The sequence below is a fragment of the Microcaecilia unicolor genome, chromosome 13 (assembly GCF_901765095.1).
Source record: "Microcaecilia unicolor chromosome 13, aMicUni1.1, whole genome shotgun sequence".
NCBI classification, from domain to species: Eukaryota; Metazoa; Chordata; class Amphibia; order Gymnophiona; family Siphonopidae; genus Microcaecilia; species Microcaecilia unicolor.
This window is the reverse complement of record NC_044043.1, coordinates 43,443,549-43,469,474: the sequence shown is the minus strand read 5'-3', so window position 1 is coordinate 43,469,474 and position 25,926 is coordinate 43,443,549. Positions and strand designations below refer to the sequence as shown.

At 41.6% G+C, this 25,926-nt stretch overlaps 1 protein-coding gene across 1 annotated transcript in view; it reads right to left on the bottom strand.

The window, feature by feature from the left end:
• HEATR6 (HEAT repeat containing 6) overlaps positions 1 to 20,598 on the bottom strand; it is a 77,152-nt gene extending 56,554 nt beyond the window's left edge. The window contains exons 1-6 of the mRNA XM_030186228.1: positions 20,374 to 20,598; positions 15,354 to 15,461; positions 7,320 to 7,460; positions 6,363 to 6,478; positions 6,032 to 6,146; positions 3,636 to 3,737 (exon numbers count right to left, since the gene is read on the bottom strand). Of these exons, the coding sequence (XP_030042088.1) occupies positions 3,636 to 3,737; positions 6,032 to 6,146; positions 6,363 to 6,478; positions 7,320 to 7,460; positions 15,354 to 15,461; positions 20,374 to 20,598 (807 nt within the window). The remainder of the gene's footprint in view (positions 1 to 3,635; positions 3,738 to 6,031; positions 6,147 to 6,362; positions 6,479 to 7,319; positions 7,461 to 15,353; positions 15,462 to 20,373) is intronic.
• Positions 20,599 to 25,926: the final 5,328 nt, after the last annotated feature.

The window sequence follows — 25,926 nt, the reverse complement described above, 5'->3', positions numbered from 1 at the left end:
GCGCCAATTACAACAGCAGCTAGGCGTCAAAACGGAAGTAAAACAGCAGAGACTCTTATAAGTGCACCCATGCACTACTCTAAGAGGGGCATTCACTTGGGTGGGCCACGGGCATATCACCAAGCAATGCATCCAACTTATAGAATACTGTCAGTTGTGTGCGCAGGATGTCACATTTAGGAAAGTGCATTTATGCCTGCCATGTCAACAGTAGAAGCAATGCGCCTAAATGTTGAAGCATAACTGCCAGCTTATGCTAGTATTGTAAAACAGATTTGGCATTATAGAATACTACCTTAGCACTCAGATTTTTAGCATCTTTTAGCTCCCTTTACTGAATTACACATTATGTTACTATCATAAACAAAAGAGGTTAAAAGTTTTTCTTGCCAGAACTAGTAAAGTGGCCAAGAGATGTTAAAGATCTTTAATATAATGCCACATATTATGCTAAAAAGGTTGAATAACTACATTTAAGCATCAGATAATCTAAGGTTCCCACTTCAGACATGCAAAATTAATACTGCTTGGATTTGCTAGAGTCCAACCTATGTGACCAGGGATACCCAAAGGGTCTGGTGGGCCAGGAAATACATGGGGAAGCAGATTTTAGAAAGCATATAAAAATTAGAATTGAGATGTCCAGATAAAAGTTAGAACGGCATTTTTGCTGGCCTAAATTTATCCACTTACTCATCCGGTTAGTGGACTGAATATTGCTGCTAACTAGCTAAGTCGTGGCTCTACCCAAACCCTGCCCACAGGCCACTCCTAACCTAACCAGCACTACCCAGTTAAATTTCACTGAATAATCGGCAGCTGGACAGCTCATTGGATTTTAACAAGGCAGGAGCCTTTCCTGCCTGATTAAACCCCCTCTGAATATCAGGCCCAGGATTTAGAAGTTTATGCAATGTAAACATCTAAATGCAGGTTTATAAGCAGCTAAAATGCAAACAGCACTTCTAAAACAAGAACTATATACTGTGACAGTGAAGCCGAGGGTGAGCAGGAATAATTGAGCCCCCCAAAATTAATCAATCATGACCCTTTAGAGAATGCTTTTCTCAGACTATATTGGGGTCTTTGCAGCTAATCAGTATATCTTGTCTCAATAGCTTTTAAAATTGAGATGATACATGACCCATTTCATGTACATGCTGACAAATTATAAATACACCTGCTTTGGCTGCCAAGTTTTCAAAAATTGAATTCCAGATGCAAATGTATTGGTCCAATTGTAGCCATTTCAAACACTAGGAGAAACCTAAGTCAAGTTATCTACCCAACTCTTGCAAAGAAAGCAGTTTCCCCACAATGTAATACCTGGCCCAGAGAGTAAAATTTCTTTATTCATTCAACTGGGCCATAAAAGTGTCTTATTGATACAAAAAAAGCAAGATTCCACAAAAATGGAGGTTAGGTTCACAGCTTTAAATAACTGAAGCACAGATTGAAGATTTTTTTTTTTCAGTAGTTTAGTAATCCCACCCAAAGCAAACAGTATAAATCAAAACAGCCAGACAAGTGTATGTTTTAACATAACTCAGCTTGGTAATACAGCATCATGATGAAATAAAACAGCCAGGTGAAAAAGCCAAAAAATAAGAAATTTTACTACCTCATGCAGCTTAGATAGCGTCAAGTTCTTTAAGAAAAACAGGAGAATGTGACTCCGACAGAAAAACTGTTGTAAGAGGTTATCAACCAACTGATAGAAGTTTACCATAGAATAGACACCAAGTTCAACGTGAGTAAACTTCATGGGCTGATCATTATTTTGATGGCATTCAGCCTTCCACTTCAAGAAAGGTAAACAGGGGACCATTTAAGATAGAACTCAAATTCTGGACAAAAATCTCTTTTCTATTTTCCTGCACGGTAGATTTAAGTCAAGGCAGAAACCATAGCTTTAGTATTTAATTCCACTGCATAAAAATGGAAATCTTTTGGTTTTTACCTTTAAGGAGTGTATTGTATTGATACTAAACATTGTGCAAAGAGTGATTCATTTGAGCACTAGCTTTTCTGTTTAAATGTTTTGTTCAAGGTCTCATTAGTCTAAATTCATATATTTAGATGAGCAGAAAAGGCTGTGGTAGACACATATATATGGTCATTATGGAAATAATAGTATCATCAGCCTGTTCTAGAATATTTCTGAAACTGAGGTTTGCAACAAAGAATGTGTTAAAAATACCATATTATGTTCCTGCACTCCAGAGAGAGCAAGCGATATCCCTTCATGATCGAAAATCAAGAAATGACCAATATCAGCACTGAGAACTGATGACCTACTATTTTTCTCCTGCTACCAGCTCTGAACTTGTTCTTAATCTCATCTGTTGCAGTTACCTGCGTAAAACACTTCAATAATTGGAATCAAAAAAGGATGAAGTATATTTACCATTAGTCACAATGCTCCCACTAAAAGAATAGGCTGTCTTCTTTAAGTAAGATTAATATGGTTATAAATAAAAGCTAAACAAAAAAACAGCATCACGGGCCTTTAAAAATGGAACACGGTTCTTTAATGAATGAGGCTTGACAAAAAGACCCGACACGGGTTGTGTTTCGGTGACTAGCACCTGCATCAGGGGTCACAGTGATGACGTGGAAAACTTGGGAAATAACTCAAATATATTCCTCTACAATATATTATTCCTTACCCCACGTTTCATATAGTAAAAGCTACAAAGCAACAAGGCACTTTCACTTTCTGTATCCAAATGGATGACATATCCATTTTGTTAAGTACTAATATTTATTCCTCTGAAAATTGTTTACTCCCTATTTGAACTTCAAATCCCTAGTTCATTTGACAAATTCCTAGTGTAGTGGGCTGAGAACCTGGGGAACTGAGTTTGATTCCCACTGCAGGCCTTTGTGACTCTGGGCAAGTCACTTAACTCTCCTTTGCCCTAAGTATAAAACTTAAGGGTTCTTTTACTAAGGTATGCTAGTGGATTTAGCGTGCACTAAATGATAAAGATGCACCTTATATTCCTATGGGCATCTTATCATTTAGCATGTGCTAATCGTTAGTGCACAATAACTATGCAAGCTAACTCTGTTAGTGTACCTTAGTAAAAGGACCTATTACATTGTGAGTCCACAAAGGACAGAGAAATTCCCTAAATATAATAAAATGTAAACTGCTTTGGCTGTACCATAGGAAAAGAGTATATGAAATCCATGACCCTTTACCCCCTTAGAGAGAAGGGACTGTTGATATGCCCCAGTTGCTCGAGGAAAAACTGTTGTGCAAATATATAAAGAAACAAAACATAAAAAATGTTCTTCTTACACAAGGCAAAAGAATCATTAATTCAGAGTTCAAAGATCAGTTCAGCAGTGCATCTCCAAAAGGACTGCAGGGTCACTGGGTCTACTACGTCTATTCACTAACACCCTGGCTCCATGGACTGCCAGTGTTTGTTAAACTGTTCTGTATCTGAAATAAACATTATTTTTTTCTTTTCTAATTTCTAGACAGCTTTACCAATTTTTTACATTCAAGGCAGTTTACAACATTTGTCAGTATGCTAAGTCTTGATGCTCGACGTTCCTTATATTTTAAGCAAGTAGCAGCAATATATGTAGCTCTCTGAAAATAAGAAAATAAGTTACTTTACCTTTAAAACAGCAAGAAGTGATCCAAGATGATCTGTTTGCATTAACTTCATCTTCCCACCATTTAAGAGTGATTGGATCCCTTTCAATGCATTCTGCAGCAACTACAAACAAAATCAAACTCTTCATCAATGCAAGGGTTTTTAATACCACTGGTATATTTTTAAAATACATTAATTTAACCTCGAAAACAGCTTCTGGAAAGAGAGATGCATCCTTCAAGCTTAAGACACAGAAGGAGTGTTTTTAAAAAGGGTAATTTTATAAAACAGCACTTAGTCTGTGAATCACACAAATACAGGTGTTGTGCCTATTCTACAAAAGCTCCCACAAGGTAAGCTTTTGAAACAGGTACAAATGGTACACTTAAGTCTGTGCAGATCCACATGCATCTTACAATTTCATCAACGCTCCATGCCCCAAAATGTCTATGTTCAGTGTGTGTAGAATTCCAAGCTATGTCTCGGGAGCATTATATGCACTTATGCTCGTGGGAAACAATATTTGTACCTGCAGCAAAGCTTTCTGAAATTACCCAAAAAAACATGTCATTTATGGGCAGGTCTTGTTAGAGATAAGTTTGTGTGATTATATTGTATGTTTTATGGTAAGCCATTTGGTTTCAGGCAGGGGTGTTTTAAATAAACAATCACTATAAAGCAATGCTATCATTAAACTTGCATCCTAAAGTGCTTAGTAATAGTAATTCCTTATTGTTCACCAGACCAGAACTCATGGGTTATATCTCTTAGCCAGCAGATGGAAACAGACTTACAAGCTGTGAGCTCTGCCCTATAAGAGGCCCCATGCAGATCCAGCAAATTTGTCTCCAGCTGGTGACAGACATCTGGCACAGCACAAGGCTAACCTGGTGGGAGAGTTCCTGAGCCCAGTTGAAGAACTGGTCACCTAGTTCAGTAGAAGGAGGCATCCCAGTTTTGCCAGAGTTGGTTGTGCTAGGAATACGTGTCTAGGCAAACCCTGCCAACTTGGGGAAAAAAGGAACAAAAGAGCTGAAAGAGAAGACTACACATCCCCTTTCGTTCCTCCTTCTCATTGTTCCTACCTGTTAAAAAAAAAAAAATTAAGAATGAGGGGTGCCCTATTCCTGTGCTCTTTTTGCCTAGTGTCCTGACCCACAGTGAGACGTCAAAGGCAATAGGGATCTCCTACAGCTGCTAGACTGCAGTTTTTCCCCTCAGTGGTCAGGGCTTACGGGTGGCATGAATCAGGGCCATGGGCAAGGCTTCTGGGTGCGAATAATTGAGTTTCCCACTGTAGTTCAATTGGAAGCACCCTTGGAGTGTACAAAATAGTGTGCCTGTTGTGGGGGAGGCCACAGCAGTGCAAAGGCTTGTAATGTTCGTCACAGAGGCGTAAGCTACCCCTGTGGGGAAACAAAAAAGAGAAGCTATCATTTTATCCTTCTGCAGCGCAGAGAACAATTACTGCCCCTCCTCCCATTCTAGCCCTGGAGGGGGGTTCAGGATTTGGCTAGCTCCCTGTTATAGGGCTCAAAGATGGGACAAACTGGAGGGATTCTCCTAAATTTGTGTTATTGCTGTATAAGGCTTTTATGTTGAAGCAGATAAAAGGCCCTGCAAGGCAGGAATGCCTGCAAAATCATGCGCACAGTTTTGTGGTAAGCGCAGCTCTCGAGCACATACATCAGTCATGTTCCTCCCCCTTGCTTTCGCTTTACTGGTGTGCATAAAATTTGCTTTGGGCATTGGGGGATAGTTTTCAGCACCGTTCTTGCACTATGGGATGTGCGCTCTTGCCTCTAGCACCAGAGTTTTGAGCATCGAGCCCTAAGACTTTTTCTTTATTATATGTCTAAAGAAGAAAGCTTATCAGATCAGACCCAAAATTTGTTGGCTCTTAAAATCTTAGAAGCCAATCTATTTTAGGTTTTCAGAGTTATTATGTTTAAAAAGCTGCCAACCCTGCTTTGCTCAGCAAGCTAATCTGCAAACAGAAAATAATTTGGATTTTTGTACTCTCATATTTCCAAATCCAAGCATGTGGCAAGCTTACAATCTACAAGAAGCACAAAGATTTTCCAAATTTTTTGCCTATAGGGAAAAATGCTTAAGTTTGTAGCTGAGGGAATGGAGGTACTACTACTACTACTACTACTTATCATTTCTAAAGCGCTGGCTACAGTGGGTCTTGAACCTGGGCTTCCTGGGTTCTCAGACTGCTGCTCTAACACCTAGAGTACCCTCCGTTTTCAACAGACCACATACTATTGAGCATAACCTGTAAACTTGTACTGACCAACAACTGCATAAAATCCAAGCACAAACTGATCTTATCCCCACCACACAAATGACTGACTTGACCCTACAAAATGTGCATAAATCCACAGTGAAAGTATCAACAAGTTCATACTTACTGTGCAATAGGTAATGTCATCCACTCCTGAGTTTTGTGGAGATTGTAAGACACCAAGAAAAATTTTAAAGCAGGTATTTCTATAAGATTCGTCCAAATATGGCTGCCCAGGTACACTAAGAGGAATATATACAAGTTCAATGAAAATCACACATTGCATACTGAAAGAAAAATCAGCTACTCCTATTAAAACACTTACAGCTCAAGCTCTCCAATTCTCTCATTAGTTGCAATACACTGGAGAACAATGGGAAATGGAGAGCATTCCCCCTCTGGGGTATTGTAAATGATTTATGCTAATTACTTAGAAAAACATTTTTACTTTGTTCTACCTGAGACACAAGTTTGCCATACTGTGTACTGCTGCCCTCCACAGGTCAGGGTCAGGCTGAGTGGGAGCACTGAACTGCACCAAAATTCCAGTCTTCCCCAGCAGATCTGGGAGATACTAGAAAGAAAAGTCTTAGCAATTAATACCGGTTGGACAATTTCAAAAAGTAATTTGAAATAAGCACGTATCAACCCCACTCTGACTAACGATAGCCAAATAAATACAGCACATTTTGAAAATATATAAGCTACCTAAATGCACCTTAACAACATTGTTTTGCCCTGCCTACGACTGCCAGCATCTTTCTTGCTGAGAAAGTGTTGCTGTCTTTATACATTTCAGCACAATTGCAAGCTCACCTATTCCAATAGCACCTAAACTACAGTTCCTAGGAGAGCACTCTTGCTGCAAAGGTTCAATACCTTGTTATCAGAATGCATTGCTTCTATAAACTACATTTGAGGCCTGATCAGGTTAACAAGAACCTTAGTGTTAAAAGCATATCTCAGTGGAATGGGGCTGCTCAACTATATCGTTGTTCTGCAGTGCTTCTTTGGAGAAAGTGACACTTATAGAACTGACTCTAGTGCAATGTAAACGTCTTTTTAGTGCCGAGTATCTCACTGCATTTGCTACGCTGGGTATTATCTATACTGCATATTTTCCCCCATGAGAAGTTTTTACCAAAATAGAGAATGCATTGTTTTGTATAGTTAGCAGTGGCTGAATGTTAGTATGTCCTGAATAATTATAACAAACAACTAAGGCTTAAAGTTCCACCATCAAAAAATGGAAAACTCTTACAAGAATACGTTGAATAAAAAAGCAGATTACTGCAAGTATATGCCTTCCAGTGTCTCTATGAGGAAACATGTACTACTCAAAACTGGAAAATAGCTTTAAACAGCACTGCAAGACAGTTAACAATAACAATAAAGATAAACAATGCAAAACTCACTTTCTGACATTTAGGTCCATTATTGTACACAAGAGCAGCCAGAGCTTGAAGAATTTCAATGTGCATCCATGGGCTGCACTGTTTAAGAGCAGAAATGGAGTATGCAAGAAGAAAATCCAAGTTCTTTTCATCAACTATTACCTGCCACAAAGAAACATGCAGGATCAACACATGACCTGAATAAAAAGCAAACAAACAAAGCAAAAACACCAAAACTATACTAGTATTATACACAAGAAGCATGTACTTTCTCCTCCGAGTGACATTTTGTAACAGTACCCTCATGATACACTAACTATCAAAGGAGAAAAGAGAACGTGAATCCTTGAAATAAAGAAGCTGATGCAAATGCAACTAACATAAAAGTATAATAATAATCTGAAACCAGAAAATAGCAAAAGACTGTTGTGATAAACATCCAAAGCTGCCCAGAGGCAGGCCATGTGAAGGAGCTGGGTTCAACTCCTAAGTCAGGCCTTCTGGGCCCGAGAGAGATCAGCTGAGGACGCTGTGAAAGTAGCTTCCACAGTGCTTGGGAGGCGGGCGTCCAAGTAACTGCTCAATGGCAACACCTAGTAACCAAGTTTAGGGTCCATAATAGCAGTTCTGGGCATGGTACCAAGCTGAGCACTACTGCTGCCATGACTGGTCTAAGTGAGCTGAGAGGGGACATAAAATAGGAGACAAACAATATCTAGTTAGTTGCAAATGAAGGTGTCAAACCCTGGGCCAAGTTCTGTAAGATCTAGAAATCCAAATTGGGAAGAGACTACTGGTCTCTCAAAAAATTGCACATTTTTATTTTTGTTACATTTGTACCCCGCGCTTTCCCATTCATGGCAGGCTCAATGCGGCTTACATGGTGCAATGGAGGGTTAAGTGACTTGCCCAGAGTCACAAGGAGCTGCCTGTGCCTGAAGTGGGAATCAAACTCAGTTCCCCAGGACCAAAGTCCACCACCCTAACCACTAGGCCACTCCTCCACTGTTGCTACTATTTGAGATTCTACATGGAATGTTTTTATGTTTCAACTGTTTTTTATTATGAAAGAAATCAACACATCTACATCTTGTAGACATTATAAAACTAATACAAGTATTTTTCTGTTCCTCAATTATCTTGTAATAACATAATAAAACAGTATTTATCTTACACAGAGATAGTGTGTTTCATTTTCTTCCTCTGTGTGTTTCATCAATTTGTATTATCCATGAATTCAACAGAACATTACATTATTGTCAGCGTCTAACATAACCAAATATTGTTCCACCTTCTTTGTCCTATATTAGTACAACAAATCAATTATTAGTTTCCACCATAATATAATGTTTCATTCTTCCATCTTTATACCTACTATTTCCCCTTCCCCCTTCCCACCCTCCCTGCCCTCTTATTCTTCATGTTTCCCCCTGTAACCTATAAGAATCCCCATACTTTTCTAATATCGCATAAAGTCCACTCATAAGGTATTAATAATCAGACTTCGCCCTTTCTGCGTCATTCTTTCCAAGTAGCATCCCCAAATTTTAAGAAATCTCGTTTTTCTTTTATCATTTCCTTTAGCCTCTTTTGCTTCCCAGACCAACAATTGATGTACCTGATTACGCCAATGCCAGAAATTTGGCGGGTTGTGTGTAGTCCAGTGTTGCATAATACATTTCCTTGCTACCAAACATAATTTGCGCTTTAGCAATACTTTATCTGCATTTAAACTCGGTTGTACCTCCTTCATATCTAATATTAGATGTAATGGATTCATATCTACTCTACTACATAACATACCTGTAAGATAATTAGTTACTTGTCTCCAATATCGTTGTATTAACACACATTTCCACATCGCATGATATATGGAGTTCTCGGCATTATGACATTTTACACAAAGAGCTGTTTCTATACCCCCTGCTTTATACAATTGAACCTGTGTAAAGTATGCCCTGTGTATCATTCTAAATGCACATTCTCTATAATCAGTTCCCCCTATCAGGCATGGAATACTTTTGATTTGTGCTATTATATCCCAGGATTGCAAGTTCTTTCCCATATCTTTTTCCCATTTCTGTTTCAACAGAGTCATCTCCTTCTCAGGAGTTAGGTTCCATAATCTCTGATATAATTGCGATATAGAAGGGGCATTTTCTGTAATTTCCTCAAAGAAGGTAATAATTTTACTACCTAACCTAATTGTAAGTGCTTCTTTATTTAAGTTTTGTATGTAATGTTTAAGCTGATAGTGTGCATAAGTATCTTGCCATCCAGGTTCCTCTTGATGAAGCAGCTGCAGCAATGGCTTAATATCCCCATTCTCTCCTAGTGCGTCTGCCAGGGTTTCCACACCTATCTTTCCCCAGTCATCAAAGATTTTGTTCTCCATTCCTGGTTGGAAGGCCGGATTTCCTCTAATACTTATTAACTCCGTTATTCTTGAGTCTCCGCCTAATAGTTTGCCTATAAATTTCCATACCTCTCTCATGGGTTTAAGTAAAATATTGTGTCTAATTCTTGGAGGAGTTTCCCCGCTCCGTAGATGCATTAGGGTAGTAAAGTGATATGGGTTAAATAATGCATCTTCTATCTCTATAGGTGTATGGTCGGAAACATGAAATAATCTATCTCTCACCAGTCGCAATAAACATGCCATGTTATAATATTTAAGATTGGGAATTCCCAAACCCCCCTGTCTCCAACCTCCCAACATGTATTTTTGTTGTATTTTAGCTTTTTTCTTAGCCCAACAAAATCTGAGCAGCATTCGGTATAAGCGCTTTATATCTTTCTGCAACAGGGCTATTGGTAAGATCTGCAACATATATAACCATCTCGGTAATATCACCATTTTAAGAAGGTTGATCCTCCCTATGAGCGAGATTGTAAGCGTGCCCCATGATTCTAACTGCTGTTTTGTCTGTTCCAGTAATTTTTCAACATTTAAATGATATAGCTCTTTTGGTCTGGCCGGCAACTGTATACCCAAGTATACAAAAGATTTGTGTGCCTGCTTCAAAGGGAAATCTCCCCCCATAGCTCGTGTATGTCCACATTAATTGGAAGCGCTTCTGACTTGTCTATATTCAGTTTGAAACCCGAATAATCTCCATATTCTCTGAAAATTTGTAAAAGATTCTCTAGAGTATCTTTTGGCTTTGTAATAATCATTAACAAGTCATCCGCAAATGCGGCTATCTTAAATTCTTGATTTTTAATATTTACCCCTGTTATCGCTGCACAATCATGTATGTCTCTAATTAATGGGTCTAATTGAAGTGCAAATAACAGAGGCGACAGAGGACAACCTTGTCTAGTTCCCCTATTGATCTGAATTTCCCCCGATATATTTCCATTTACCAGCACTTGTGCTCTTGGTTTATGATATAATGCTCTAATTGCCTGCACAAAGTTGCCATTAAATCCATATTTCTGTAGCACCGAGTATAGAAAGGGCCATTCCACTCTGTCGAACGCTTTTTCTGCGTCGAAGCTGATCATCACAGCTTGCTCTTTGGAATGACCCAGTCCTTCCAATGACGCCAAAATATTCCGCAAATTTTTTGTACTTGATCGCCCTTGGACAAAACCAACCTGTGCTGGATGAATAAGGTGAGGCAATATCCCTCCTAATCGTTTGGCCAATATTTTTGCAAATAATTTTGCCTCTTGATTAATTAGGGAAATGGGTCTATACGATGTAACCAGCTGTTCATCTCGCTTTGGTTTAGGAAATACTACTATCCTAGCTAAATTCATATTATCAGATAAGGCACCCTTCTCTATCCATTCATTAAACATCTCAGTCAAGGTAGGGAGAATCGAATCCCCCATCATCTTATAAAATTCTGCTTTAAAGCCGTCTGGACCTGATGCTTTGCCTGATTTACTTTGTTTGATTGCCCATCCCACCTCGTCTTCACTCATCCTAGCATTTAGCCGCTTTCTGTCTCTACTTTGCAGCCTCGGGATGTGAACACCCTCCAAGTAAGACTCCCCCTGTAACTCGTCTTGATCTGCCCTCTTATAAAGTTCTTGATAAAAATTTTGAAAAGCCTGTCGAATTTCTTTATTAGAGTGTATGAGATTCCCATTTTTTTGTTTAATAGTTGTTATATTTCGGGAAGTAACCTTAGATGCTATAAGTCGAGCTAAATATTTGCCCCCTTTATTCCCGTGTTTGTAAAGTTGAAAGCGATAGTAGGCCTGAGATTTCACTTCTCTCTCATGTAGTTTGGTGTTTAAAGTTGCTTGTATGGTTAGAATCTCTTGTCTGATAGCATTACTGGGGTTCAAACCGTATTGGCGGTTTAATTTACCTAAGAGTTGTTCTAGTCTCATTATTTCTCTGTCTCTCACTCGTTTATATTGCGTGACATAACTGATTATTTCCCCCCTCAACACCGCTTTCGCTGCTTCCCAGTAAGTGCTGGTCTCAGCCACTGAGCCTTCATTAAAATGCTTAAATTCTGCCCATTTAGCATGTACAAACTCCCCAAATCTTGCATCTTTAATTAAGTATGTTGGAAACGTCCAGCTTTTTAGCAAGTCTTCATCCTCCCCTCCCTTCCATGTCATTCCGACCACCGAATGATCCGATATGACACAGGGATCTATGTGTACCTCAGTAATGTCTGTTATTATAGTTCGTGATACCAGCAAGTAATCAATTCTTGATGCTGACCCATGTGCTCTAGATTGGTGTGTGTATTCTTTCTCCATAGGATGCAAGGTGCGCCAGACATCTATTAAATCTAATATTTCACATAAATCCGGTAGACCCCTAGTATCTATTTTTCTTATCTCCTTTGGCGGATGCGATCTGTCCATATTCGGATCCCAAGTCATATTGAAATCTCCTCCCATCACTATAGGCAAGTTTTCCAATTGAGTGATTTGGGATAGCAATTTCTTATAGAATTTTAAATCTAACACATTAGGAGCATATATATTTCCCAATATTATAGTTTTTTTATTAATAGTTACTATGCTTAGTACAAATCTACCCTCTGGGTCTGAAATAGTTTTATGTATCTTAATTGCTAGCCCTTTCCGAAAAAGTATGGCTACTCCCCCTTTCCGGCCCATTGCCGCAGCTGCCACACAATCTGCCACCCACCATTTGGCTAATTTGGCATGTTCCACTGTTGACAAATGTGTTTCTTGGAGCAGTGCAATATCTGCTCTTATATGTTTAAGATGACGCAGTATTTTTGATCTCTTAATGGGGGAATGTATTCCCCCCACATTCCAGGATGCTACCTTAAGTAGTTATCGTTCATATATCGATTTTCCATCCTCTGATTACCTTTTACTATCAAGAGTAGCCAGCCCAGCCTCCAGCCACTCCTGCTCATACCCCATGTTCTCATCTTCATATTTATTTGCGTCTGTAGGTTACATTGAGTTACTCCCTTCCCCCTCCCCCCCTTGCATTGTCCTGTAGTTATCTGTTCCCTATCCTCCCCCCTCTCCCCATTCCCCCCCAATAGCCCTCTCCTTCCCGTAGGAAGCAGGTCACTGTCAACGCTCCTCCTCCCATTATTTGTATCCGTCCCTTCTCTACTCGTTCTTCCGTTAATGATACATGTATGTGTGAGTAAGTATTACCTTTTTAACATTCAGTCCCCCAACACATTTAACTTTTGGATTTGCCATTCTCTACAATTATTAAGCAAAAGCAGTATTATTAGTCTTGAGTAATCTTATGGTTGTCAGATTCTTTCAAACTAAGATTGTAATACTTTCAAATCCAATTTAACTGATTTCAGGCCCTGCGACTTACATTACCGGCCATATCAACTTGCTATCAACAAAAGTAATATCTTAACATTATTATACTATATCTATTATAACATACTTTCATGATTGTGTGAGTATGTATTACCTCTTTATCATTCAGTCCCCCAACACATTTGACTTTTAGACTTGCCAGTCTCTACAATTGTTAAGCAAGAGCAGTATTATTAGTCATATGAACTCTTAGTGTTGTCAGATTTTTTCAAACTAAAATTGTAATACTTTCAAATCGAATTTAACTTATTTCAGGCCCTGCATCTTACATTGCCTGCAGTATCAAATAACTAACAACAAAAGTAATATCTTAACATCCTTATATTATATCTACTATAGCATACTTTCCTAAAATCCAAGATTCTTGACCACTTTTCATGCTTAAATCGTCCTTTCCTGTTATCCTGTTTGTATTTCAATTGGCCCTCTAATGTTTTCAATGTCCATTATGTCCACCTTAAATCCAACTTGTGTCGCTTTTCAGTTTATCCTTTAATAATCTTTTTCATGGATCATCTGCCCCAACATCCTCTTATTATAATTTTTCACTTTTCACGCCATTGTACATTATCTCAAGCATTTAGCGATGTCAGTTGGAAAATGTCTTTTTTCAGCGATGTAATCCTTCACTCTCAAATTTCCGGCCTCTCTTCCATCTGTTGCACAAATATTTTTGCTTCTTCCATAGTGGTAAACAACTTCGTGCCCGAAGAATGTATGATTCTCAACTTCGCGGGGTATAATAGCGCAAACTTGATCTTTTTATTCACCAATGCTGAGCATATCGATGAAAACTTTTTTCTTTGCGCCGCCACCGCCTGTGAATAATCTTGAAAACAAAGAACTTTGCGATTTCCACTGTATAGTTCTTTGCCGTTGCGTAGAGCTTGCAAAATGGCGTTTTTATGATTGAAATTGAGGATTTTGCAGATGACTACACGTGGTCTTCCCTCCGCCGCGTTCTTCGGCCCTAGTCGATGTGCACGCTCGATTCTTAGCGGCCCCAACATCTCAGGTAACTCCAGTTCTGCTGTGAACCACGTTTCAAGATATTTACTGAGTTCACGATCTCCTTGCCCTTCAGTTAGTCCCACAATTCGGAGATTGTTCCTCCTCGACCTATTTTCTAGGTCTTCGAGTTTATCGTCATAGGAGGTGATTGTTTTCTTCAGTTGATTTATCTCTGCTTCTAGTACACTGACTCGGTCCTCCGTTTCACTGGCCCGCTGTTGATATTGCGCCATATCCGTTTGTATTTGGGCTATATTGTTATTAAGGGATTCCAACTTGTTGTCCAAGGAGCTCAATTTTTTATCTAATATTACCTCTATCGCTTGTGTGACTTCTCCCACAATTTCAGCGGCCCAGGCGGACCCCACCTCCGACGTTCCCGGGCTCACCGGCGCCGCCATTTTGTCTCCAACTAGGCGAGTTTTTTCTCTCTCTTTTCTTGTGTTTTTTGTCGTCATTGCCGCAACCTTCTGCACTCGGTCCGTTCACTGTGAGTTCGGCTAATGTTCGCTCTCAATTAGCAGGATGTTAATCTTTGTTTTGCAGCGATTTTTTGCCCAGATGTTTGAGGAGAAGGCAGGAGCGATCCAACTAGCGTCCACTCCCGCTCATAGCGTCACGTGACCTCCTCCACATGGAATGTTTTTATTCCACTAGCAACATTCCATGTAGAAGTCGGCCCTTGCAGATCACCAATGTGGCCGCACAGGCTTCTGCTTCTGTGAGTCTGACGTCCTGTACGTACGTGCAAGACGTCAGACTCACAGAAACAGAAGCCTGCGCAGTCTTCTACATGGAATGTTGCTAGTGGAATAGCAACATTCCACGTAGAATCTCCAATAGTAGCAACATTCCATGTAGAATCTCCAATAGTAGCAACATTCCATGTTGAATCTCCAATAGTATCTATTTTATTTTTGTTACATTTGTACCCCGCACTTTCCCACTCATGGCAGGCTCAATGCGGCTTACATGGGGCAATGGAGGGTTAAGTGACTTGCCCAGAGTCACACGGAGCTGCCTGTGCCTGAAGTGGGAATTGAACTCAGTTCCTCAGTTCCCCAGGACCAAAGTCCACCACCCTAACCACTAGGCCACTCCTCCACTCACTCATACACTGAAGGGCCAATATTTTTAAAACCCTGGGAAATCTACAGATTTGGAGAATCAGCAGGTAGAACTTAAGAAAAAAAAAGAGAACTATATAACAAACCTGGAACAAAATCTATTAGCTAAAGTTCTCACCTGCAGCCTATTCAGCAAATGGTGTATAAGTTGACAAACTTTGCTGACAAGATGCTCTTGTTTAAAGTGGACCAGATGACAGGCCTGAACAAGTAGAGCACACACATCCTGTAGAACGTAAAGACATTAAAAAAAAAAAAAAAGATTTCATCATTATCATGGTAGATCAATTATGTTTAAAAAGCAGATCCTTTCAAATCAGATTTTACAATTTTCTTAAAATATTTTGTAAGAAATATGAATCTAGCTCAAAAATGTTACAATGAATGCTAATCGGCTTCTAAGTATATGCTATAGACATACTCATCAATTGCAGTACACAGAGAAAACAGACTTGATCAGCCCTTGTAGATGGAGGGCATGACCTTTTTTGGTCATCCCTACTCTATTTATGTCCTTCAAGGATGGGGAAAATAACAGAAACTGAAGCAAAATCAAGTTGGAAAACATATTCCAACACAGTGGCATAGCTACAGGTGGGCCGGGGCCCACCCACTTAGGGTTCAGGCCCACCCAACAGTAGCAAATGTTTAGCAGTAGCTAGTGGGGATCCCAAGCTCTGCTAGCTGAAAACTTCCCCCTGATGATAACAAAAACACTGCTCTCCACGATTCTGGCACCTGCGCATGCTCAGTTTTCAGCACATGCCTGCTGCAGGCTGCCAAAGTGGAGAGAAGCATTTTCCCACCAGCTGAGATATTTCTTTGGTGGGAGGGGGAGAACACTTGGTGCCCACCCACTTCTTACCTAGGCCCACCCAAAATCTGCTGTCTGGCTACGCCCCTGTTCCAACAGTACTGAAGTTTTTTAAATTTTCTCATCCATTGATTTTTGAGACCTACTGATGAAACTGTAGAAGGTAAAACTTAACAGTATCATACAATTCACTCCATATATGTTGCGATCATTACGGCATTAGCCAGATGAAATAATTCAATTCTTATAACCAAATTCAAACTCTGACTATAAAAATAGAATGAAGAAATACATGTTTTTCATGGAAGACGTTTTTCTGCCAATGATCAATGCAGCAGGCTTACATAAAGTTTGAACTGTAAAATGTCCTGCACTGTCTGAGGCTTTTTCCTCCTCATTTTTACAGAGTTTGTATTTGGTTATAAGAATTGAATTATTTGATCTGGCTAAGGTCATAGCTGACTGCGATATATATGGAGTGAATTGTATGATACTGAATAGTTAACTTCATAACTCTTTGACCGATTTGAGAAGGGAAAACTTATTACAGCAGCAAGCTGCAAACAGACCCATTTGACAATATTCTAATGAAGGTCCCACACCTATGAGTAAAACAACCATGCATACAAAATGTAAACAGCTCAACAAATAAATGCAAGGCTTGTTGCCCAAATCAAACAGTAAGCCTGGACACGAAGGATCTTTGAGTCAGCGAATATTCTTTTCTGACATACTATTTTCTACTTAAGGACAAACCATCTTCCTTGGACATACCATTCTGGATGGGTTTCTGAATTTTCTATTTAAATTCTCATGTTTGAGTAAAAATATACCCCCTGATATTTAGTGGGAGTTATACATAGATCACTAGGTACTACTACTACTACTTAACATTTCTAAAGCGCTACTAGGGTTACGCAGCGCTGTACAATTTAACATGGAAGGACAGGTAGCCAATGCATAACTCCCTATCTGTATTTTTTTTTTAACTATATGGATAATATCAGACCATTTTAATTACTAAGGGGTCCTTTTACTAAGGCAATGGGCTGCTTGGCATTTGGCACACACTAAATCCATCAGTGCGCCTTAGTAAAAGGACCCCTAAATGGCCAGATTTAATCAGTATAATTATAGGCCAGGTTAAAGGTGAGCAGAATGGTCTCTAAAAGTTTTCTTTTTAATGTAGATATTCATCCACTAACCCTCAGATTCTATATAGGGCGCAGCGAGTGGTGTGTGTTAAATTGTGCATGCGCCCAATTTACACAACTTTTTCAACTGAGTAACGAGACAGTGCCGATAACAACCAATTACCACAAATTGGCAATAATTGGAATTTATGCCTAAAAAGAAGTGCGTGTATTCTAAAAAGAGGTGTGCGTAAATCTCAACGTGCATAGCTGAAAAGGAGACGCAGCCATCGAAGGAGTGTGGGCATGTCGGGGACGCTACTCAAATTTACCCGCATTATAGAATTCAGGGGAACACATTTAAAGTTAGGCACAGGTATTTATACCAGGTTTTCAGTGGCATAAATGGCCACGGCTAAATGTAGGCACGTTCCACAGTCCTAAGCGCTATTCTATACACTGCGTCTAACTTTAGGCATGTTATAGAATAGCGCTAGGTGCTTTAATTGGATGCATCTAGATTTTAGACACCGTTTACTGAATCTGGCCCTAAACTGACAATTAATTTAGTTCTAAACTAAACCCTCCTGTTTACTAAGCCGTGCGGCAATGCCAACAGCCCGTTCAAAGTGAATGGGCTGTGTTGAAATTAGTGCACAGCAGCTGCTAGTGTGGCTTAGTAAACAGGGGAGTAAATGGATACGGCTAGCATGGTCAACGCAATACACATATATTCAGTGCCGCTACCTATACGGACAGAGGCACTGAATTATGCATTAATTTACGCACGGTGACAGAACCAGCTGAAAATTGATCCAATTGCTGTTACTTTAGTGTACTACCAGTTAAGGCAGTTAAAACAAGCAGGTATTCCTTTACAGTTTCACTTATCACTTTATCCATATGAGTGTCACTGTAATGCTTTTATGTTTCTTTATATATTCTGATATTTGTCATCATTTGCTCTTTTCTGACCTGTAGATATTGCCATCAAAAGCTAATCAAAAAATGTACTGTATGCTTTTTTATTGGACCATCATCATTTTCTATAACTTACCACTGTACAACCTTCCTCACCAGTAATTTAAATTATGATGTCAATTGATTTAAATCAAAACCCACCCTCATCAGTGTAGCAAGAACACCATATAAGATCAGGCTTGTCCAACAGAACCAGGTCCATGAAGTGCTTTTTTTCTGCCCTCGGAAGCTTGGCAATTCTTGTGGTGCTTACAGAGGGATTCCTGCTTCTCCACTGCACTGGCTCTCTGTAAGCAGAAGCTGTACAGTGCCAAAGGTTTTGGTTGAACTCATGATTTCAAGTCTTAAGTACATAAGTATTGCCATACTGGGAAAAACCAAAAGCCCATGGAGCCCAGCATCCTGTTTCCAACAGTGGCCAATCCAGGTCACAAATACCCGGCAAGATCCCAAAAATGTACAAAACATTTTATACTGCTTATCCCAGAAATAGTGAACTTCCTGCACCAGATGGCTCAAGCCTGCAGAGAGACAAGTTGTGGTAGAAAAGCCGGAATCCCACTGTTGAAGCAAGGCGAACTAAAAGAAACTGTGTGAAGGCTGGGCAGGATTACAACAGCGAGAGAGACTGGGTGAAAGCTAGGAAGGGTACGATGTAATAGGTTTATGTCTGAATACACAATAGGAAACACCAAACACAGGGCAGAAAAAAAAAAAAGAATATAACCTTGTGAAATGTAAACTGGCTGACAATTATTTCAAGAAAGGAGTGGCTTATTAAAGTTTAATTGCTTATATATATAAAAAATTTCAATGCATCAACAGCTCCTTATTCACTAGCTCTGACTGGGTAGGACTCTTGATTTATTTTGAATAATTATGTACGTTATTTTAGAAGACTTGCTGCTTATGCTATGATGTGAAAATATATGCAATAATAGGGAAATTAGGAGGGGGCAAATACATGTCACACCAAATGGTTTCTGATCTTTAAACAAAATGTAATATTAGACAATGGGAAACTGAGTAACATAACACTGCTTTTACATTATCATTTGTTCAAGGAACAAAGTTATTCAATATCCAAGTACATGGCTATGAAAACAATTTTTATTTGTGATTTCTTTTGTTTTTGATCTGGTTTGTTATGTATTTTATTATTGTGTATGTAATTTTGTAATCTGCCAAGAATGCAGAATTGTGCAGAATAGAAATTTGAAATAAATAAATATCACCCATACATCAAAGTAACTGCCCTCTAATACGATAAGTCACTCTGAATAAGTTCACTGATCATATAGTTTGTTTTACTACAATGACTTTAAATATGAAGACAGTAATCACTAGAACTTGATTACATGTTCTAAACTGTACTGTCTACTGTACCATAATTGAACAGGACCCCAGTAGAGTTACATTAAACTCCAAAGCACTTGTTTATGAGAATGATGTAATATTGGTTGGTATATAAGCCTTTGGACTACCTCAAAGCTGGCTCTCAATGGAATACATTAATAGCAAAAAAAACCCAAAACAATCATGTATTCATGTGTTTTATAATAAAACATAAGAAATATTCCCTTTCTTCTCCAGTCTTCCTTCCTCAGACTCCTATGTCTCTCTTCCTTTTTTCCTTCCTCACACCATGCAAATCACTAAAAATCAGCAACAGCGAAAGTACTCTCACAAAAAAGGCAATAGCCCACCCCCCAAATCATATCATATACACCAAAAATATTGAAAGGCGCAAGGCCATTTCTTCTCAATCTTTTTCCAAGGCCCCTCTTCTTTCTTTCTTTCCCCCTCCCCTAAACCTATCCTCCTTTTCTTTTCTCCCAGTCCTTTGGACCCTTGTTTTTATTTTTTCCCTTTCCACCGGCCTTTTTAGCAACATACCGGCAGATAAAGGCCACAACATCTACTACCTCCTCCTTCTCCTTAATCGACCCCACGTACCTGTCCCACACTTTCTTTAGTTTACTTTCCTTCCCTCTTTTTGCCCAAGGACATCTTCCCTCCATCCCATTCCTCTCTCCTCCTGCAGCCCTCACCTTTTCTTTCTCCACCTTCCCTCCCCCTCCCTCGGTTGCCTGCTTCTCTTTTTTGCTCTATCTCTTTTACAGTCCTTTCTTCCCCTTCGCCTTATTTTCCTGGGACCTTCTCTGTCTCTTTTTTTCTCTACCAAGCCTCTCTTGCAGGTCCCCCCTTGCCTCTTTCCTGATGCCGATACAGCTGTTGGTGTAGTTCTCCGAAATGAGCTGGTCGAAAAGTAAGTTGATTTCGGTTCGGAAGCTCTCGGTGTCCGCCTGCCGCAGGGAGCGAAGCTTGCTAAAGTGCCGCTGGAAGTCGTGTCCAGCCTCTGGCGGACAACATAGATTTTCCCGGCCATGCCGCAGCCCCAATGAGTCACCCGCACCCGCTTCCATAGTCGCCATTTTTAGAGGACAAGTGTCACTGCGATCACTATGGTAACTGAGGAACACTTCCGGAACGCAACCGAGAGGGGCGTGGTCACCGCGTGTCACGTGAATAACCCCAACGCTCTAATCCCCAAGGAGGTTTTTACAAGCAGGATGAAGAAAAACAGGAGACTGCGTCAAAAAGTTGAAGCCACTTTGGTAGTTCCTGTTTCCTCTCCCCTGCGCAGCCGTCATTCAAGCACACTCATAACAAAGCAAACAAACTTATGAATTGCTGCATCCACGTTGTCGCTCTTTATTGTTGGTAGCATTTTCGTTTGATGCCACTTATATTTTCAAACATGCCGGCTTGTGCAGCATACGGATGTAGAGGAAGTATAATAAAGGAATAACTTTTCATAGAGTAGTAATTTGCTGTAAGTTGTACTCAGTGTGTGTCATTTGCATAAGTTTTAAAACCAAGATGGCAGTTCTGTTGGCAGTAAAGAGTAGTTACTTACCTGTAACAGGTGTTCTCCGAAGACAGCAGGCTGCATATTCTCACAAGTGGGTGACGCCACGTCGGCCCCGGAGGATTTTAAAGCAAAATCTCAAAATCTCTTTACGGCGTTCCGTCGCGCGAGCGATCGTACTGCGCATGTGCGCACACCTATTCCCGCTCGCCGAGCGGACACGCCCCTCAGTTATATCCAAAAGATGGAGGAGACAACTCCAAAAGGGGAAGGTGGGAGGGTTTGTGAGAATATGCAGCCTGCTGTCTTCGGAGAACACCTGTTACAGGTAAGTAACTACTCTTTCTCCAAAGACAAGCAGGCTGATATTCTCACAAGTGGGGTATCCCAAGCTTTCAGGCTTACACATCAAACAGTGGTCAATAGAGTCTCGCAACGGCGAGGCCAGAATAAAAATTGACCTGAAAAGAAGAAACATCTAAATGAGTGTAGCCTGGAACAGAACAACCATGGGCTTAGGAGGGTTGGAGTTGGATTCTAAACCCCAAAGAAGTTCTGTAGCCCCGACTGCCCAAAACCGACTGACGCGTCGGCTATTCTGCTGAAGGCAGTAGTGAGATGTGAATGTGTGGACTGATGACCACGCCGCAGCTTTGCAGATCCCTTCAATAGTGACTGATTTTAGATTAGTCACCGATTCAGCCATGGCTCTAATTTTGTGAGCCGTGACATGGCCCTCTAGAATCAGTCCAGCTTGGACAAAAATGAAGGAGATGCAATCTGCCAGTTAAGAAGAAATGATGCGGTTTCCGACAGCAACTGGCATTAAAAGAAATAAACAACTGGGCGGACCTTGCGAGGGAGCTCGTCTGCTCCACGCAAAAAGTGCGCAGCTTGCTTTCGCCAGGGCTTGTAAGATGAGGGAGAAAGCATGTTGGCAAGACAATTGACTGGATCAGATGGTACTCTGATACCAGCGCCCGTAAGAACCTTGGCTGCATGCGAAGAACTACTCTGTTAAGATGAGAAGTAAGGTAAGGAGCTTGAGCTACTAGAGTCTGAAGCTCACCGACCTATCGAGTTGAAGGAACAGCCACCAAGGAAAATGACCTTCCAGGTCCAATACTTCAGGTGACAGGAATCCAGTGGCCCGAATTGAGCTTGCAGCAGCTGGATGAAAACGACATTGAGACCCCAAGATACTGAATAAGGAGTGATAGGGGCTCTGACCGAAGCATAAGAGCCAACTGTAAAAATTATTGGGGGTGCTAAGCCCAACAGAAATAATCCCCCTTAGACACATACAAGGAATTCTCTCAATACTGTGGGAGAAGTAAACGTCATGAAGTGGACAGCTAAAGGCTGACCTTTTACACGTTGATGACAAGCTCTTATTGCACGAAGATGAATACTGACCGAGTTGGTCTTGAGACCAGATTCAGACAGGTGTAGAAAGAACTCAAGCAAGGTCTGTATAAGACTAGAGGCAGGATCTAGGGCCTCGCTGTCACACCAGACGGTAAACCTCTTCCATGAAAAGAATAACACCTCTTTGTGAAATCTTTTTCTGGAAGCAGGCAAGAGTCGGGAGGCCCTCTTCTGGAAAAGTCAACGAAACCTACACTCTCAACATCCAGACCGTGTGAGCCATAGATTGGAGGTTGGGATGTAGAAGTGCCCCCTCGTTCTGCGTAATGAGAGCTGGAAAACATTCCAACTCCAGAAGAAGAGGGAATCATATCTGACGTAGCTAGAAAGGAGCAATGAGAATCATGGCTCCACAATCTTGCTTGAGAATCAGCAAGTCTTTTCCACCAGATGTATGGTAGGGTACGCATACAGAAAACTTGTCCCCCAAAGAAGGAGAAAGGCATCCGATGGTAGTCTGCCGTGAACCTGCAGCCTGGAACAGAACTGAGGGACTTTGTGATTGAACTAAGTTGCTCAGCCTGTCGGCCAGACTGCTGTTTACGCCAATTAGATAAATGGCTTGGAGAAAACAAGCCGCGTTGGCGAGCCCACCGCTACATCTGCATGGCATCTTGACGCAGAGGACAAGATCCAGTACTCCTTTGTTATCGAGTACATCACAACCCGATTGTGTGGTTGATTAAAATAATTAGGTTGGATAGCCAGGAGGGATGCAACCTTCGTCAGCAGCTTTTGACTGAGTAAGGTGGACTGGACACCTGAGAATTAAAATGGAGAGAATTAACCACCTCTGAGGGGAATTCCGAAGACTGGCGAACAGTTGGGTTACATCCTCTAGATGTGCAAAAGTGTCAAGGGAGTGACGTGAACTGTGGAAGCCATGTGTCTAGAAGTCTCAATATTACTGTGCTGTAATCTGTTGAGACGGGCAATCAACGTGTTAAGGGAACACTTGCACTCCCAGTCCATGAAGATACGCTGCAACAACAGCTAGGCACTAGGAAAAACATACTCTGGACGCAAAGTGAGTAGAAGTATCTTGTAAGCCCAGAGAGCATAACCATTCGTTTTCCTGAAGTATGGGAAGAAGGATGCCCAGGGAAATCATCCTGCCCCTTATGTCTATGATGGGACGGAACCCACAAGGAAGGACCTGGGATAGAAACTCAATCCTTCTTACCCTTGTGGAACAGGCTCGACTGCATTGGTACTGAGAAAGGCAGAGTGTTCCTCTGCAAGTACTCACTGTTGATGGAAGCTAAAGGATTAAACTTCCAATAAACAATGTGGAGGGTTTGATTCCAGATTGAGAATGTATCCTAACCGGACTATTTGAAAAACCCCCCGGTTGGAGGATATAGAAGTCACCTGTGGTGGAGAATATTTGAACTTCCCCCCGACAGGCAGCTTGGCCGGTACGGACATTTGTTGTTTTTTTTTTTTTTATTTTTTTATTTTATATAGTGGCTATGCTGAATTGGAGCCACTCCAAAACCCCTCTCTGGTTCCTGCGGAATAGCTGCAGGAGCCTGATTAGGTGCACGCCGCTGACTAGAACGAGCGTGCTGATCTCTTTAAAGATGTTCCGAGATGAGGAAGTGTATGCACAGCATATCAACAATTTTCTGCTGAGTCTTCTCCTCCAGGTGAGAGGCACACAGTCATGAGAGTCTGCGCATCACCATACCTAGAGCAGAAATCTAGGTGTTACAATACAAGTGATGAAAACGTCATTGGACAGGAACTTGTGACACTTGGAAAAAAGATGTAGCCTACTCCGGTGGGAATGTTCATAAAGATCTGGCAGGACTTGGTCTTGGACGCGATCATGCCAGCCTGGTACGCCATTCTCCAAAGGAGGCTAAGGATGTATGCTCTGGCCTCGGGGGCGCCGAAGCAAGTTCTTAGAACTGCTATCAGTTCTGAGTTGAAGATGGTAGTCCAGGACCTCGAGCATCTGGCATTGGGCTGATTGACAATCTCTATTGTAATGTGTCAAGACAAATAGAGGATCTAGAGGATTCTCAGCAGAGAAAACCCCATGACCTTCATGTTCATCAGATGAACCATCATTGAACTGAGCCAACTACTCAAACAGAGCAGCTCAGATGCAAACATTGACCAGTATAGAGCAACTGTCATACATACAATTCTACAGAACAGCTATGGAAAAATATGTTCTCCTGTAGCAAAATGGCTGTTCTTAACCTGCATTTCTGGGCCTGGAAGCCAAGGTATGGAGGCGCGGTAAGTTCTACGAGCGAACACCCATACCAGAGGCAGCATCGGTGAAGGAGACCAGTTGAAAAGCTAGATGCCGCGGGAGGCGGTAGCATCCATGGCATCCAATGGTACCTATGGTCTCGAAGCCAAGGACAACATCTGGCAATGCAAGGGAATCGAAACCAGACTGCCAGATGACTTCCATAACAGAGATGTGACCGATGGTACTGATAGTACTTATGGCACCGACGGTGCCGATGATACCCATGGACCGATGACCCCCGGTACCAATGGAACCCATGGTACTTGGTACCGATGATAGTCATGATATCTGGTATCGATGGTACCCATGATACCCTAGTACCGAAGGAACCCTTGACATGTGGTACCGATGGGACCCATGATATTCGGCACCAACAGCACCGACGGTACCTATGGTACACATGGGATCGACGGTGCTCAAGACACCTGGTACCAATGGCACCCATGGTACCGATGGTACCTGGTCATGATATTTTGTATCGACAGTACTCTTGTACCGACGGATACCTATCCATGGTACCGACGATACCCGATACCGATGGTACTCGTGATACTCGGTACCGATGGGCGATGATACCTGTGATCGATGGTGCCCATGATATCTGATGCCGATGGTGATACCTGGTGCCGACAGTGCCCATGCACCGAAGACACTCGGCACCGATGGTACCCATGGTACCGATGATACCCGGTGCCGACGGAATCCATGGTACCGATGGTACCGGTACCGACGGGACCCATGGCACCGACCATGGTACCAATGTTCCCGGTACCGATACTCCTCGGTACCGACGCACCGGTGACACCCGGCACCGACGGCACCCACGGCACCGACGACACCCGGCACCGACGGCACCCATGGTACCGATGATACTCGGCACCGACGGTACCCACGACACCCGGCACCGACGACACTCGGCACCGACGGCACCCACGACACCCGGCACCGACGACACCCGGCACCGTCGGTACCGAGCACCATCGGCACCACGGGCGCCGTCGGCGCCGAATGCCACCGGCGCGCCGGCACCGAGGAGCATCGGCACCGGGCACCATCGGCACCGGGCGTCATGGGTGCGGTGTATCGACGTCCAATGCCAGGATACCTCCATAATAGAGGGAGCAACGCTCTCGGCACCGACTGATGTCTGAAGCCCGAATACCTCCATAACAGAGGGAGCAAAGCTCTGGGCAC